This window comes from Musca vetustissima, unplaced genomic scaffold (assembly GCF_032173495.1).
Source record: "Musca vetustissima isolate MV318-11 ecotype Yass unplaced genomic scaffold, APGP_CSIRO_Mvet_v1 utg23978, whole genome shotgun sequence".
In the NCBI taxonomy this organism is placed as follows: Eukaryota; Metazoa; Arthropoda; class Insecta; order Diptera; family Muscidae; genus Musca; species Musca vetustissima.
In genome coordinates this window covers 97,386-114,861 of record NW_026874881.1, presented here as the reverse complement: position 1 = coordinate 114,861, position 17,476 = coordinate 97,386, and the positions used below count along the sequence as shown (strand labels likewise).

The following is a 17,476-nucleotide window of genomic DNA, read 5'->3' as shown; positions in this document are numbered from 1 at the left end:
TTTCCTCCGATTTTATGTAAATGGTGTACCAAGGCCTCCTCGATTTGCTGGGAATTTGGCATAGCATATTGAATTAGGTCTAGAATGATGTGTGCAAAGTTTCCTGAAAATCGGTCCAGATTTAGATATAGCTCCCATATATATTTTCATCCGATTTTGGTAAATAATCCACTAAAGTCCCTGGAAATCTTTTGATTTACTCGAAATTTGGCACAGCATACTGAATTAGGTCTAGAATGATGTGTGTTAAGTTTCGTGAAAATCGGTTCAGATTTAGATATAGCTCCCATATGTATTGTCGTCCGACTTTATGTAAAGTGTGCACCAAAGTACCTATACAACCGATTTTATGTAAGTGGTGCACCAAAGTCCCTATATATCCTTCTGACCAAAATTTAGTATAGGTTGCAGAATGACATGTTTAATTTCATGTTAATGGTTCTTCAAAAATCCGACGTCTGTTAGGATTCCATCTGTATACCCAAAGTGGTGAAGGGTATCATATAGTCGGCCCGTCCGACGTTACTACTTTCCTTACTGGTTTTAAATATTTTTTTTCGGAGACCTACATAAAGCGTGGAATTTTTTAATAATTTTTCTAGAGGCCTATTTTGTTTAATATTTTTTTGAGGACCCATATTACATTACATGTAAATATATATAAACAAAATAAATCATTTGTAATTATGTAAATTTATACTTTCAACCGCAATGAGAATTGTTTTAATATAAATTTTATTATCCGTTTAGTGGGGTGATATGATATATAGTGTTATTTCCAAGACCTCAGATCATTGCATGATCTGAAGGGTATTTAAAGCCCTTTGAGTTTATTACCACCTCATTGAGAGATTTTATCTGCACCGCTCCTGACTAGCCATGGGTAAGAATTGTTTTGTGATTATTGAAAATTTATTTTTTTATCGTTTTTATTTCGTTTTTACCTCCAAATTGTCTTTATAGCCGACATTTGGATTCCATCTTCCGCCCATCAACCTTTGCCTGAATTTACCGTTATAGGTGGCCATGACTCTGACCACTCTACAATATATGTGGGTCGTGCCGAACACAATGGTGAGATGTTGGCGGCCAAAGTTATACCCAGCAAAGGATGTGCCTATGTGGCGTGGGGTGGCAAGGAACATGCCAAGCACAACTATGAGCTTCTCAGAGGTCCCGGCTATAGTTGGGTACAATGTGAATATGGTCAAGTACCAGCCAATGCCGTGGTGACCGGCCATAGCGATGACGGTGAACCGTTGTATATCGGCCGTGGTCCACACTGCGGCAGTTTGAGTATCGGTAAAGTTCATTCGTCACATGGCTGTCTCTATATACCCTATGGCGGTCAAGAAATAAGTTTGGATCATTATGAAATTTTGGTACGTGACCCCAGAGATATATGGGTGCCATCGGGATTACACTCAACACCAGCAAATGCTGTAGTGGCTGGTCGTGACACTGATGGCAGTGTTATTTATGTAGCTCGTGCCCTAAGCAATGGTGTCATGGTACCGGCTAAATTTATACCAGGTCGTTGTGAGGCCTATGTCGCCAGCGATGGTAATGAGGTTCGCACGCCCACAGTAGAAGTACTAGTGGGTATTAATTATGCTTGGGTTCCAGTTTGCAATGGTAATATACCTCCGAATGCCGTGTACTGTGGCCACACGTCCACCAACGAACCAAATTATATTGGTCGAGCTCATTATAATGGTAGCATAACACCAGGTCTAGTATTACCGGATAATGATAGTGTTTTAATAACCTATGGTGGACAAGAAGCTTGTATTGGGCCTTATGAAATTTTGACTAGATTTTAGATGTAACCAAACGGAATTGTGAATAAAACAGGAAGTTAATAAAAATCATTTTCTAAAATTTAAATAAAAATATATATGAAATATACATGTAAAAATATTTTAAAAAAAAGTAAGGAAAGTAGTAAAGTCGGACGGGGCCGACTATATGATACCCTTCACCACTTTGGGTATATTGTACATATGTACCTTTACAATTGCATGTCAATGTTCGTCTGCGTAATATGGACAAACTTATGGAAAACGATGTATAGCAAAATTGATACACGATATTCGGTACGTCGCACAGTTAAAATTTTTTATTTCAATCAGACACCCGTTCGAAATACATATGTAAGCTATGTCTAGATCTGCAAAAATTTCAACAACACCCAATAATATCATTTCGGTCTCAATTTGCTAAGTTGTGCAAACTTTCGTGTTAATCGGACAAATATTAGGAGTTTGGAACACCATTTCTATAAAATCGGGAGCTATATCTAAATCTGAGTCGATTTTCACGAATATTACCACTCATCGTTCTAGATTTAATCCCGTACGCTATAATTCCGTGCAAATCGAAAGCTTTCGTGCACGATTTATATAAAATCGGACGAAAATATATATGGGAGCTATATCTTAATCTGAACCGATTTTCACGAAATTTAGCACACATCATTCTAGACATAATTCAGAACTCTGTGCCAAATTTCGTGCAAATCGAAAGATATATAGGGACTTTGGAGCACCATTTACATAAAATCGGACGTAACTATATATGTACCGATTTTCACGAAACCTGGCTGACATCATTCTAGGCTCCATTCAGTACGTTATGTCAAATTTCTTTCAAATCGAAAGATATATAGCGACTTTGGTGCACAATTTACATAAAATCGGACGGACCGATTTTCACGAAATTTGGCAGGTATCATTGTAGGCTCAATTCAGTAATATATATATATATAGGGACTTTGGTGCACCATTTACATAAAATCATACAAAAATATATATGGAAGCTATATCTAAATCTTAACCGATTTTCACGAAATTTAACATACATCATTGTATACATTATTTAGTACGCTGTACAAAATTTCTTGCAAATCGAATGATACATAGGGACTTTGGTATACCATTTAAATAAAATCGGATGAATATATATATGGGAGCTATATATAAATCTGAACCGATTTTCATGAAACTTAGCACACATCATTCTAGGCTTAATTCAGTACGTTGTGCCAAATTTGGTGCAAATCCAAAGATATATAGGGACTTTGGTGGACCATTTTCATAAAATCGGACGGACATATATATGGGAGCTATATCTAAATCTGACCCGATTTTCAGGAAAATTGACGCACACCATTCTACACCTAATTCAGTACGCTATGCCAAATTTCGTGCAAATCATAAGACATTTATGGACTTTAGTGCACCATTTACCTAAAATCGGACGAAAATATATATGGGAGCTATATCTAAACCTGAACCGACTTTTACAAAACTAAGCACACATCATTCCAGACATAATTCAGTAGGCTGTGCCAAATTTCGTGCAAATCGAAAGATATATAGGGACTTTCGTGCACCATTTACATAAATCGGACGAAACTATATATGGGAGCTATATCTAAATCTGGACCTAAACTCGATAGGGTCCGTCCTTGGGCTAATTCAATGAACTGTGCCAAATTTCATCCAATTCGGATCATAAATGCGACTTGTACTTTGTTTACAATGTAACATGGGCAGACGGACAGACGGAAATGCATAAATCGATTCAGAAAGTGATTCTATGCATATTCTCAAAAGGAACCATGTGTCTATCTGGATTATTTTTGCCTGTTACAAACATATGCACAAAGACATAATACCCTGTACCACATTGTGGTGAAGGGTATAAAAATCTACGCCTTATAAGGTATCTAAAAAATAAAAAATAAAAAAATTACCCTCCTATTGTGAATTCTCTAAACCTATTTTGAAACGAGTGAGCGGAGCAGTATAGTCGGGCGGGGCCGACCATACGATACCCTTCACAACTACCACAGAACTCTATCTTTTTGCGGATTTTTATTCCGAGCCTGGGTAATATTACGTGATAGTTGCACCCTCTTTCCCGATTAGAGGTCAACAGTACCTCTTCCTTACACTGACTTTTCTTTTTCCGAATATTACTAATATTCAGTACAGCCCTTCTAATTACTTGTCCACATTCCCTTCACTGTGGTTGTGAAAAAAAACAAGAAATACGTTTTCGGCCCACTTCATCTCAAAATTATTTTCTGATCATCACCGAAGATTATAGGCGCTGTCCTTGACCATAACTGAAACCTCAAGGAACATTTCAAAGGGATCAGCGCCCGCCCTTTAGTGTGGTAATGGGTTCCTAAATAATATCTGAATACGTAAGCACCTGTAAATATTTAAGTGTACCTCCCACAGCCAAGTACATACGAAAATATAATTGGTATCAATTTAATGGTCAATCACTCCTCTGGATATACTATCAACTTCTCGGGTCTATGTCCTTCAGGGACAAATATATACGCTATAGAATACAAATTTTGTAATTTTTCACACAAAAGTCAGGGTCCATTTGAACCGCTAATTATTGACCGATCCTTATCAAAACAGGCATGCTTATTCTTTTACCCGATCTCCTTCTCTATGTAAAAATTCGCGATGTTTGGGTCATAATTGCGGCCTCTAGAGCGACCAGAAAAAACCGATAAAAATTAAGTATTTGGTCCATTTCATCCCCTAGATATTAACCGATCCTTACCAAAAACAATAGGGGTCTTCATTGGCCAGAACCCATCCTACATGCAAAATTTCGGGAAGATTGGTTCATAACTATGGCCTGTATCGTGTTTACAAATTATAAGGGACAAACGGACAGAGGGATGGATGGGCGGAGACACATGTCTAGATCGACTCAGCTAGTCGAGATATGATTATCGGTATATTTAAATGTGGGTCTATGACCAATATTTCATGGCTTTACAATCTGTTGGGGCGGCACAAAGCTATAATACCCTGACAACATAGTTGTGTAGGGTACATAGTTGTGTAGGTAGAACAGCCCTATGTGCAACCCTTTTAAAAAATCGCCCTCATGGAGGGTTCGTAAGGTTAGACCTAATACCGAAATTTATCTGCAGCCCTACTCAAAAAGGATTAACAAAACGTGCTAGTCTAAGATTGCCTGAGAGGTAGCTTCTCCTGTCTGGAGAATTTATGTAAATTTCCCCACTCATATAGACGGGTGTATGTGCGTGTGTTTGGATGTAATGAAGCTACATTTCTTTAGTTAACACCTTTGTAGAAAACTATTTATCAGACCTGAGATGTGGGTATTATTTGATATCATTAAAATATTGTCCATATTTTCCTGTAAGCTTTTTCACGAACCTTTTGCAAAATTGCGAAGACGGAGAAAGAGCAAATGTAACTATTTCATGCCCCCTTTCCCCTTTTTTGGGATTATTTTATTCACTTGTCTTGATTTACCATTCCTTTTTTTTTGGCGCTGTGCTTTGCTGCCAGCCAGTGAATAAACAAAAAACCGAAATGGCATTTATTTGTTTATATGCAAATTAGGGTCACTTCGTTGCGAAGGGTGGCAGTTTTTTTCACTTTTTTTGCTTGCAGTGCTTGCTTGCCCTCCGAAATTCCCTTTTTCCATTTTTTCGGTCTCATTCGCTTTGACAATTTGTTGTGAAAATATTTTGCTGTGTAATACGAAAATCCGCATATATGTTATTTGTTTTGTTTTTGTTGTTACATTGCTTTGCGTAAATTTGTTGTCATCGTTGTCATCCCCCCTCTGTGCTGTCCTGCCCTTCGTTATCCGCTGACGACGACGCTTCATTCATTACACCACCACCGGCTTCATCAGCAGCAGCTTCAGCTTGATTTTCATCCGTTTGTTGGTGTTGAAATGTGAATGCGCACAAATCCCCATTGGAATTATGTGTAAATTTAGTGGGGACTCAGGCGAATTTCGAGTCGGTGTCATGTGTCTGGATGATGTAGGTGTGCGTGTGTGTGTGTGTGAATGTGCCTCCACTGTCTCTAGGATATCAGTGAAATTAACATATGGGTTGAAAGGTTATTTCAACAACAAATTTTATTTATTTTTAAAAATAGCAACATTTTCCCATTGTGGTCATGTTATAGTCATCGTTGTTGTTGTTGTTGCTGTTGACGCATTCAAAATGTTGACAGTACACCAAATATACATTCCGATTATAGCTGGTGTGTTAAATAAGTGATAAACGGATTTTTTAGACAAATTAACATGTTTTGGATTTATTTTAAGCCGATCGTTTTACATGTTCCGTTCGAAGGTTTAGTTTAATTTGCAAATAATTGGAATTTTAAATGATGGTATTTGAAAAAAAAATTATTTAAAAAATCCACGCCTTATATGGGTCCAGAAAAAAATATTTTAAAAATCCAAGCCTTATATTGGTTCAGAAAAAAAAAAAATATTTTAAAAATCCACGCCTTATGCGGGTCTCAAGAAAAATTATTTAAAAAATGCACGCCTTATGTAGGTATCTACAAAAATTATTTAAAAAATCCACGCCTTATGTGGGTCTCTAGAAAAATTATTTTAAAAATTTACGCCTTATGTCGGTCTCTCCACGACTTATATGGATCAGGATAAAATTAATTTAAACAAGTGAAAAAGCGGTAAGTTCGGCCGGGCCGAACTTTGGATACCCTCCACCATAGTTATATTGACAGGTACTAGAAATGAAAATATAGGGAACATACCAAAAAGTGGACCTATACCGACATTTCTAAACCATAATAAAAATTTTAGACATTTTTAAAGGATAATTATACCCTCAGCCCTATGGCTAATGAGGGTGTATACACTTTACACGGTGAAAATGTGCCTCATCGAAATATTGGTTGTAGACCCCATGTTTCTTTGGACCAAATTCGTTTCAGAAAATTTAGATTTCATCCGAACTTTGCCCATCTTATTATTTCTTCCAAGCTTAGTTCAAATTCGAAAATGGGGAATATCGGTCCACTCCTTCCAAACTCAAAACGCGGAACAAATCAGATAAATATTTTAATATAAAAATGGGGGTTATATGGGGACTACCCCAAAAAGGGGGCGAATATACATATTTTGTGGTAGGGAAATTTGTTACCATATACGACTGCAAAATACCAAATTGCAGCAAATTCGGTTGAAAACAAGTGAAAAAGCGTTAAGTTCGACCGGGCTGAAAAAATTGACCTATATTCATAATTTTTTGTCGGGTGATTTGGAACCTACTAAGAACTCAAAGTATTAAATTACAGTCAATTCCGTGGAAAAATACGACCAAAACCCCCACAATACTGAGGTATATGGGGACTACCAGAAAAAGTAAGCCTATATTTATATATTTTTTTTAAGACATTTAGTACCCAATAAGAACCCAATGTACCAAATTTCAGTGAATTCGGTTGAAAACGCGCTCAAGAACCCCAAAATACCGAAAATTTGGGGGTACCCTTATATGGGAGCTATGCCTAAACGTAGACCGATATATCCCATCTTCGAACTTGACCTGCCTGCAGACAAAAGACAACCCTATGCAAAATTTGCACCCTATCTCAATTACTTCGGAAGATAGCGTGATTACAACAGACGGACGGACAGACGGACGGACATGGCTAGATCGTCTTAGAATTTTACGCTGATCAAGAATATATATACTTTATAGGGTCGGAAATGAATATTTCGATGAGTTGCAAACGGAATGACAAAATTTATATACCCTCCATACTATGGTGGAGGGTATAAGAAGTGAGCGGAGCAGTATAGTCGGACGGGGCCGACCATACGATACCCTACACAACTACCACAGAACTCTGTCTTTCTGCGGATTTTTATTCCGAGCCTGGGTAATATTTCATGATAGTTGCATCCTATTGCCCTATTAGAGGTCAACAGCACCTCTTCCTTACTCTGACATATTTTCCGAATATTACCAATGTTAAGTACAGCCCTTCAAATTATTACTTGTCCATATTCCCTTCACCGTAGGTTGCGTTGTGATGTTCGGCTTATAATTGTAGACTATAGATCGAATCGAAAAAAAAACACAAAGAAATAAGTTTTTGGTCCACTTCATTCCAAAATTATTATCTGATCCTCAGCGAAAATTATAGGCGTTGTCCTTGACCATAACTAGAACCTCATGGAACATCGCTATATTTCAGCCCTCTAGTGTGTTAATGGTTTATTAAATAATATGTGAATACGTAAACACCTGTAAATGTTTACGTGTAACTCCCACATCCGAGTACATACGAGAATATAATTGGTATCAATTTAAAGGCCAACCACTCCTCTTGGATATAGTATCAACTTCTCGGCTCTATGTCCTTCAGGGGTAGATATATAGAATACAAATTTTCTCATTTTTCACACAAAAGTCAGGGTCCATTTGACCCGCTAAATATTGACCGATCCTTATCAAAACAGGCATGCTTATTCTTTGATCCAATCCCCTTCTCTATGTAAAAATTCGAGATGTTTGGTCCATAATTGCGGCTTCTAGAGCGACCAGAAAAACCGACAAAAATTAAGTATTTGGTCCATTTCATACCCTAAACATCAACCGATCATTACCAAAAACAATAGGCCAGAACCCATCCCACATGCAAAATTTCGTGAAGATTGTTCCATAACTGTGGCCTGTATCGTGTTTACAAATTATAACGATTGGACACATGTCTAGATCGATTCAGCTAGTCGAGATATGACGATCGGCATACTTAAAGGTGGGTGTAGGACCAATATATCGCGGCGTTACAAACTCTTGGGTCTACACAAAGCTCTAATACCCTGACAGCATAGTTGTGTACAAATTATATGGGTCCTCAAAAACATATTTTAAAAATCCTCACCTTTAAACATCCTCAAAATGGATATGTGTGTCCTTTGGAATTGTTCTGTAGATCCTTTAAAAGCTTTTAAATAAATTATTGCCGCTCTGTTGTTTCCGAACATCCTGAAATTATTGTTACCTGAAATTATTGTCCAAAATTTGGTTTTATTGCATTTTGTGTCCTTACAATTATGGCAAGGAGGTTTAAGGTTCTTTTCTATTATTCTATTGTACAAAAAGTTATAACAAACTTTATGACATGATGAGAAGCTAACCTTCTCCCTGAAAAAATAAGAAAAAAACATTTTGCGAAATATTGTTGACTCTGTGATGCTTGGGCGTATCCTGTGCCAACACTTTTATTAACGGAAGTAATCTTTATTTTATTTTTGTTCTTGTTTTGTTTTTTGTTTTTCTTCATCCGTTTATGGTGTTTCATCACTTTTCTGATTTGCTGTCCTCTTTGAAATGAAACTCTAATGAAACTTTAGCTGATTGTAGGTAAAAGGATGCTTTTCATCATCATCAACATCGTTTTCTTCACTTCGCAACTTTTTTTACATTTGGCCAAATTGCATTTGTGCGCGGTGTGGGTGTGTGTGCGTGTGGTTTTTATTTGTTTCCTGTTTTACAGGATAATTTAAAAAAGATGTCATCCTTTTGACATCAACCGTCATAATTGTGGTTAAGATGGGATGAGATGAGAAAAATCTGAAAGACAAAAAATAAAAAAAAGTTAGAAAATATTTTTGTAGAATAATTTTTTTAAAAAATCCACGCCTGTTGTTAGACCTACAAAAACATTTTTAAAAAATGAATGCTTATTGTTAGGCCTTCAAATAAATATATAATAAAAATATTTTTTATAAAATACACACCTATTGTTAGGGGTCTAAAAATATGTTTTTTAATAATACAAGCCTATTTTCAGGCATCTAAAATATTTAAAAAAAAATCAACGCCGATTGTGGGGCCTCTAAAAATATTTAAAAAAAAATACCCTCCCATATTTGGCTTTGGGAAACCCCGGATGTTTCATTTGTTTTTTGTTTTTACAAAGTAGGTCTTATCGCTTTGAATACGTAATGATTCGCGATTCCAAAACGAATGAATGCGGTTTGTTTTGTTTTTTATTATGCAAAAAAAAAAAAAAAAAAACAACAACAACAATGATTTTTTGTTTATTTCAATGAGTCACTCATATTTACTCATACGTATAGAATCAGCGATAAGCCAAATACTTAGCAACTATTGATAACAAATGAAACGAAAAAGGTAAGGTAAAAAAGAGGATTTTTTTTTAAATATTTTTAGGGGTCCACAAGTCGGCGCCGATTTTTTAAATATTTCTGTCTGTCTGTCCATGTTAAATTGTAAACAAAGTACAGGTTGCATTTATGATACGATTTAGATGAAATTTGGCATAGGTCACTTATTTGGACCAAGGAAGAACCCTATTGAAATTGGGAAAAATCGGTTCAGATTTAGATATAGCTCCCATATATATTTTCGGCCGATTTAATGTATATGGTGTATTAAAGTCCAAAGGTCCCAAGGTCTAGAATGATGTGTGTTAAGTTTCCTGAAAATCGGTTCAGATTTAGATGTAGCTCCCATTTGCTTCCCTTTGCTTTAAATTGATTTACCTAATTTTGTACCTGGTCCTTCAAAAATTCGACGTCTGTTAGAATTCATCTGATCGATATACTCAACTACTTTACTACTTTCCTTACTGGTTTAAAAATATGTTTTAGTAGTCAACATTAAGCGTCGATTTTTATGATATATTTTTTTAGACTGTGACTAATTTTTATACCTTTCACCACACTGTGGTACAGGGTATTATGTTCTTGTGCATATGTTTCTAACAGGAAAAAGGAAACGAGACAGACATATGGTTCCTTTTAAGAATACGCATAGAATCACTTATAAGTCGATCTATGCGTGTCCGTCCGTCCGTCTGTATGTCCATGTTAAATTGTAAACAAAGTACAGGTCGCATTTATATTCCGAATTGGATGAAATTTGTCACAGGTCACTTATTCGGCTTTTGAAATTGTGACCAAAGTACCTACATATCCTTCGATTTGCATGACATTTGGTAAAGCGTACTGAACTCAGTCTATGGTGTGTGTTAAGTTTCGTGAAAATCGATCTTATTTCGATATAGATCGTCCGATTTGAGGTAAACAGTGCACCAAAGTACCTATATATCCTTCGATTTGCTCGAAGTTTGGCATAGCCTACTGAACTGAGTCTAGCACGATGAGTGGTATGTTTCGTGAAAATCGGTTCAGATTTAGGTATAACTCCCATATATAGTTTCGTCCGATCTGAGGTAAATAGTACACCAAAGTACCTATATATCCATCGATTTGCTCGAAGTTTGGGATAGCGTACTGAATTGAGTGTAGCATGATGAGTGGTAAGTTTCGTGAAAATCGGTTCAGATTTAGGTATAGCTCCCATATATAGTTTCGTCCGATTTAATGTAAATGGAGCACCAAAGTCCCTATGTATCCTCAGATTTTCACGAAATTTGGCATAACGTACTGAATTGAGGCTAGAATGATGTCTGCCAAGTTTCATGAAAACCGGTGCAGATCTATATATAGCTCCCATATAGATTTTCGCCCGATTTAATGTAAATGGTGCACCAATGCCCCTATATATCGTTCAATTTGCACGAATTTCGGCATAGTGTACTTAATTTTATCCAGAATGATGTGTGCCAAGTTTTGTGAAAATCGGTTGAGATTTAGATATAGCTCCCTTATAAATTATCGAGTGATTTTAAGTAATTGGCTGATTTGAACCAAACTTACTTAAATTAGTTTAAGGGGACCCCCCCCCCCAAAATAAAAATGTTTTTAATATAATCCGTGTCTACTCTAATTTTAAAATGTTTCTACAAAATTTCAAGTGAAAATCTCATGAACTCTTGAAGATATAGCCGATTTATTTTGTCAGTATAAGTGACGACAAGAGTGATTCTCTAACTTTAAACGCATTTTCTCGAAGCAGTTTTTTACGAATGGCGGGCACGATAACTCAAAAACTAATAATCCAAACGGTTCCAAATTGTGACATGTTTTTCTGAGAGTTTATGGCTCTCGTATGAACTAGGATAAAGCCAATCGGTGAATATCTTCCTTATTTTTTAACTTAGTTTGTGGTAAAAAATAGGCGATTGCTCAAAAAAAAAAAAAAAAAAAAATTCAAAGATCCGCCATTTTGTTAATTGTTGTGCGAAGTCAATAATCCGACGAGAGCCAGATATGTACCCTGTGCAACACCGTTGGAATTGTCGGATTCCGATGTTCCAGTTATCATGCCCGCCATCAAAAATAAGGACTTTTCTTTGATCACAAAAAACAACAACAAAAAAATTCTAAATTATTTTTCTTAATTTTTAAATCTTCAAATATATATGTGAACAGTTGCAAACCTTAACAAGCATTGGTATTCATTTACCAGCCTATTTGAAATCTTAAAAATAAAAAATTGAGAATGGGGGGGAGATTCCCTTAACCTAGCCTGTGACAAGTTTCGTTGAAATCGGTTCATATTTGGATATAGCATCCATATATATTTTCGTGCGATTTTAAGTAAAATTAGGCATAGAATTACGTACTTCTAGAAGTACAGACATAGCCCAATGGATGTCCTATTGATAATTGTTTGAAGTCGATTTACATACGTTTGTCCCATTGTAACAAACGAATGACATGTTTATGGGTTGATTTAAGTCGTTCATCCAATTTCATGTTAATAGTCCAGTTTAATATACTTATAGTGGTGAATTGCAGCATATAGTCGGGCCCGTCCGACTTTACCACTTTCCTTACTTGAATATTTTAAATATTTTTTACAACTATGACTAATTTTGTGTTTTCGTTTTATTTTTGAAAAAATAAAAATGTTGATGCATATGTTTTCTGTAATAAATCATTTTTTCGATAAAATAAAAAAATATATATATATATATATATATATATATGTATTTTTTTTTTTGTAATGTAATTTTTGTTGTTTTTGAACCCATTAACGAGATAAAGTAAACCTCTAACTGTCCATGTGAATATATCGATATCTGCTTATTGCTGTATTTTGTTTTTTTTTTTTTTTTGAAATAAAATTCCCCCTTCTGCTTTAATCATTTGATAAGATACCCGACATATATTTCTGATATGAAGTTCCATACCATATTAACCCGTACACGTTGTCCACTGGAACTTTAGTATTAATTGGACGGAGCAAGCGATCTAATTGAAAGTTTCAAAGAAAAAATATAAATTTTTTGTATACCTAGTGAAAAGTTAAAAAAAAAAAATTCGACAAAATGATGATGGGTGAGAATTTGTGTTTAAAAAATATTAAATAAATAAAACATTTTTGTGTGTGAACATATTGTCATCTCTCGTGGTGAATATTCATTTTCATAAGTGGTGATGGTGTTTTGAAAAAAAAAAAAATTATATGAAATATTCAAGCATCTCATGATAATTGAGGCCTTTTTTAAGTCTTCTCAAAAAAAATTTTAAAAAATACCCTGTACCACAGTGTGGTGAAGGGTATAAAAATCCGTGGCTATTGTTGGTGTTCCAAAAATATTTCAAATTGCTTTATGGCCTATGTTGGTCATTGTTAGGCCTCTAAAAATAATTTTGAAAAATGTACCGACATTGTTGTTCGTCTAAAACCTGTTTAAACCAGTAAGGAAGATAGTAAAGTCGGACTGTGCCAACTATATGATACCCTTCACCACTTTGGGTGTATTGTACATATAGCATGTCAATGCTCTTTGTGCATGTCTTTCTGCAACCTATGATAAATTTAATTTCATTCAGGCCGATTTAGACGAAAATATGGAAAAGGCTTTATAGCAAAGTTTATACAAGCTATTCCGTACGCTGTACATTTAATTTCAATCAGACTCCCGTTCGAAATACATATGGAAGCTATGACTGCATCTGCACCAATTTCAACCAAACCCCAATAAAGTCAATCAAGTCTCAATTCGATACATTGTGCAAAATTTCGTGTTAATCGGACAAACAACAGGATTTTGATGCACCATCTATGTAAAATTGGACGAAAATATATATGGGAGCTATACCTAAATCTGAACGGATCTTTATGAAATTTGGCACATATCATTCTAGACCTAATTCATTAAGCTGTGCCAAATTTCGTGCAAATCGAAAGACATATAGGGACTTTGGTACACCATTTACATTAAATCGGACGAAAATATATATATCTAAATCTGAACCGATTTTCACGAAACTTAGCACACATTATTCTAGGCTTAATTCAGTACGCTATGCCAAAATTCGTGCAAATCGAAAGATTTTCAGGGACTTTGGTGTACCATTTACCAAAAATCGGTTGAAACTATATATGGGAGCTATATCTAAATCTGAACCGATTTTCACGAAACTTAACACACATCATTCTAGACCTAATTTTTTACGCTGTGCCAAATTTCCTCCAAATCGAAAGATATACAAGGACTTTGGTGTACCATTTACGAAAAATCGGGTGAAACTATATATGGGAGCTATATCTAAATGTGAATCGATTTTCACGAAACTAAGCACACATCATTCTAGACTTAATTCAGTACGCTATGCCAAAATTCGTGCAAATCGAAAGATTTTCAGGGACTTTGGTGTACCATTTACCAAAAATCGGTTGAAACTATATATGGGAGCTATATCTAAATCTGAACCGATTTTCACGAAATTTAACACACATAATTGTAGACTAAATTCAGTAGGCTGTGCCAAAATTCGTGCAAATCGAAAGATTTTGAGGGACTTTGGTGCACCATATACCGTAAATCTGACGAAACTATATATGGGAGCTATATCTAAATCTGAACCGATTTTCTCGAAACTTAGCACAGGTCATTCTAGACCTAATTAATTACGCTGTGCTAAATTTCGTGCAGATCGAAAGATATTTAGGGACTTTGGTGCACCATTTACCTTAAATCGGACGAAAATATATATGGGAGTTATATCTAAATCTGAATCGATTTTCACGAAACTTGGCACACATCATTCTAGACCTAATTAATTACGCTGTGCCAAATTTCGTGCAGATCGAAAGATATTTAGGGACTTTGGTGCACCATTTACCTTAAATCGGAAGAATATATATATATGCGAGCTATATCTAAATCTGAACCGATTTTCACGAAACTTTGCACACATTATTATAGACGCAATTCAGTACGCTATGCTAAATTTCGTGCAAATCGAAAGATATATAGGTACTTTGGTTCACCATTTACCTTAAATCGGATGAAAATATATATGGGAGCTATATCTAAATCTGAACCGATTTTCTCGAAAATTGGCACACATTATTCTGTAACTAATTCAGTACGCTATGCCGAATTTCGTGCAAATCGAAACATATATAGGGACTTTGGTGTCCCATTTACCTTAAATCGGACGAAAATATATATGGGAGCTATATCGAAATCTGCACCGATTTTCAGGAAACTTTGCACACATTATTTTAGACCTTATTCATTACGCTGTGCCAAATTTCGTGCAAGTCAAAAGATTTCCAAGGACATTAGTGGACTATTTACCTAAAATCGGACGAAGCTATATCTAAATCTGAACCGATTTTCACGAAACTTAACACACATCATTCGGACGGTCATGCATAAATCGACTTAAAAAGTGATTCTATGCATATTCTAAAAAGGAACCATATGTCTATTTCGTTTCCTTTTGCCTGTTACAAGCATATGTACAAAGGCATAATACCCTGTACCACAGTGTGGTGAAGGGTATAAACACACGCCTATTTTTAGGCCTGGCCTTAAAAAATATTTTAAGCAAACAATACGGCGATTAGTTTAAAAAAAAAAATATTTTTTTTAACAACCAATAAGGCGTTGATTAAAAAAATAAACAAACAACAATGCGTCGAGTTTTTTAAAGAATATTTTAACAAACTACAAGGCGTGTTTTTTTTAATATTCCACCAGGCTTAAAAATATTTTTTTAACAATCCACCAGTCGTGGATTTTTTAATAACAATTTTTTTTATTTTACAAAAAAAAAAAAAAAAAAAATCACCCACACCCTCTTCACTTCCATTTCATTCTTTTCCATTCTATAAAATTATTTTTATGCACTCTCTGTTTGTCTGCGGCACAATTTTTATCTGTTTCTTGTTGTTGTTTTTTTTGTGAATTTTTTTTCTAGGTTCTTATCACCCTGGAGGTGTTATCGTCGGTAATCGTACGTTAATGTTTCCAATGCACAATTTATATTTACTTATCAGCACCTAAGGCACACACAAACTACACAATGACAGCTCTGCCAATAAAAACAATAACAACAACAAAATTTATAAGTCAAATATTTAATGAGTAAATAGCTGAATTTCTTGGAATTATTTTTTTTGTTCTTGAATTTTTTTTGATTCCCTAATTCCCAGTGATTGATAGTTTAATATTTTTTGTCGTTTTTTTTTTTTCGTTTTCCAGAAACTACTACATGGGTTCAATCGTCACCTGCTGCTCCCCTGCCACCGTTCGCCGTTATTGGTGGCCACGATTGTGATGGTACACCAATTTATGTCGGACGTGCCTTCCACGAGGGCGATAATCTACCCGCCAAGGTTGTACCCAGCAAAGGTCAGGCCTACGTCTGCTGGGGTGGCATGGAACATGTCAAATTTCAATATGAAATTTTGGTAGGCCAGGGTTACGGTTGGCAACCCTGCTACAACGGGGCCGTACCCCCAAATGCTGTACGCAGTGGCATGACCAGGACGGGTGAGCCCCTATATGTGGGTCGTGGCCACTACGCCAATTCGTTGTGCGTTGGCAAAATCCATCAATCCCATGGCTGTCTGTACATTCCATTTGGAGGTCAAGAAATTCGCCTCAACACCTATGAAGTTCTGGTCTTTGAACATGTCAACAATTGGGTGGCCTCAACGCCCAATTATACACCACCCGGTGCAGTTGTGGCTGGCCATGATACAGATCGTGCTGTCATCTATGTTGGTCGGGCCATGCACGAAGGTGAACTATTGCCGGCCAAAATTATACCCAGCAAAGGATGTGCCTATGTCTGTTACGGTGGCTACGAGATCAACAAGCGCAACTTTGAGGTATTGTGTGGACCAGGCTATGCCTGGATAAAACCGCATCATCATGTCATACCGTCAAATGCCGTGTCCACTGGTCGTTCGCGCAATGGTGAACCGTTGTTTGTGGGACGGGGTCATCATCACGGCAGTTTGACTCCGGGTCTGGTGTCGGTTAGCCAGAGATGTTTGTTCATACCCTATGGTGGACGTGAGATTCGCATTAGTGATTATGAAGTTTTGATTAAGCAATAAGTAGACATGAGAAAAACAAATTATTATTTAATTATATTTCCAATTGTACAGTTAACTTATTAAAAAATATATATTTAAAAAATAAACGAAAAATTAAACTCAAAAGGCATGGATTTTTTTTTTAATATTTTCTAAGGCATCTTCGCAAAGCGTGGATTTAAAAAAAAAAATCTGGCGTCTTCACACGACGTGGATTTTTTTTAAATATTTTCTAAGGCATATTCACTAGGCGTGGATTTTTTTAAAAATATTTTTTAAGGCATCTTCACTAGATGTGGATTAAAAAAAATCTTTTCTAAGGCATCTTCACTAGATGTGGATTAAAAAAAATCTTTTCTAAGACATCTTTACAAGGCGTGGATTTTTATACCCTTCACCACACTGTGG

At 35.8% G+C, this 17,476-nt stretch overlaps 2 protein-coding genes across 2 annotated transcripts; both read left to right on the top strand.

Moving 5' to 3' along the window:
• The first annotated feature begins 879 nt into the window (after positions 1 to 879).
• LOC133337374 (uncharacterized) lies at positions 880 to 1,823 on the top strand. Its single transcript, XM_061545605.1, has 2 exons — positions 880 to 883; positions 964 to 1,823. Exons 1-2 carry the CDS (start codon positions 880 to 882, stop codon positions 1,821 to 1,823), a joined length of 864 nt encoding a protein of 287 aa, XP_061401589.1.
• Positions 1,824 to 10,975: 9,152 nt separating this feature from the next.
• On the top strand, positions 10,976 to 17,095 carry LOC133337373 (uncharacterized). Its single transcript, XM_061545604.1, has 2 exons — positions 10,976 to 10,982; positions 16,227 to 17,095. Exons 1-2 carry the CDS (start codon positions 10,976 to 10,978, stop codon positions 17,087 to 17,089), a joined length of 870 nt encoding a protein of 289 aa, XP_061401588.1. The 3' UTR covers positions 17,090 to 17,095.
• The last annotated feature ends 381 nt before the right edge of the window (positions 17,096 to 17,476 follow it).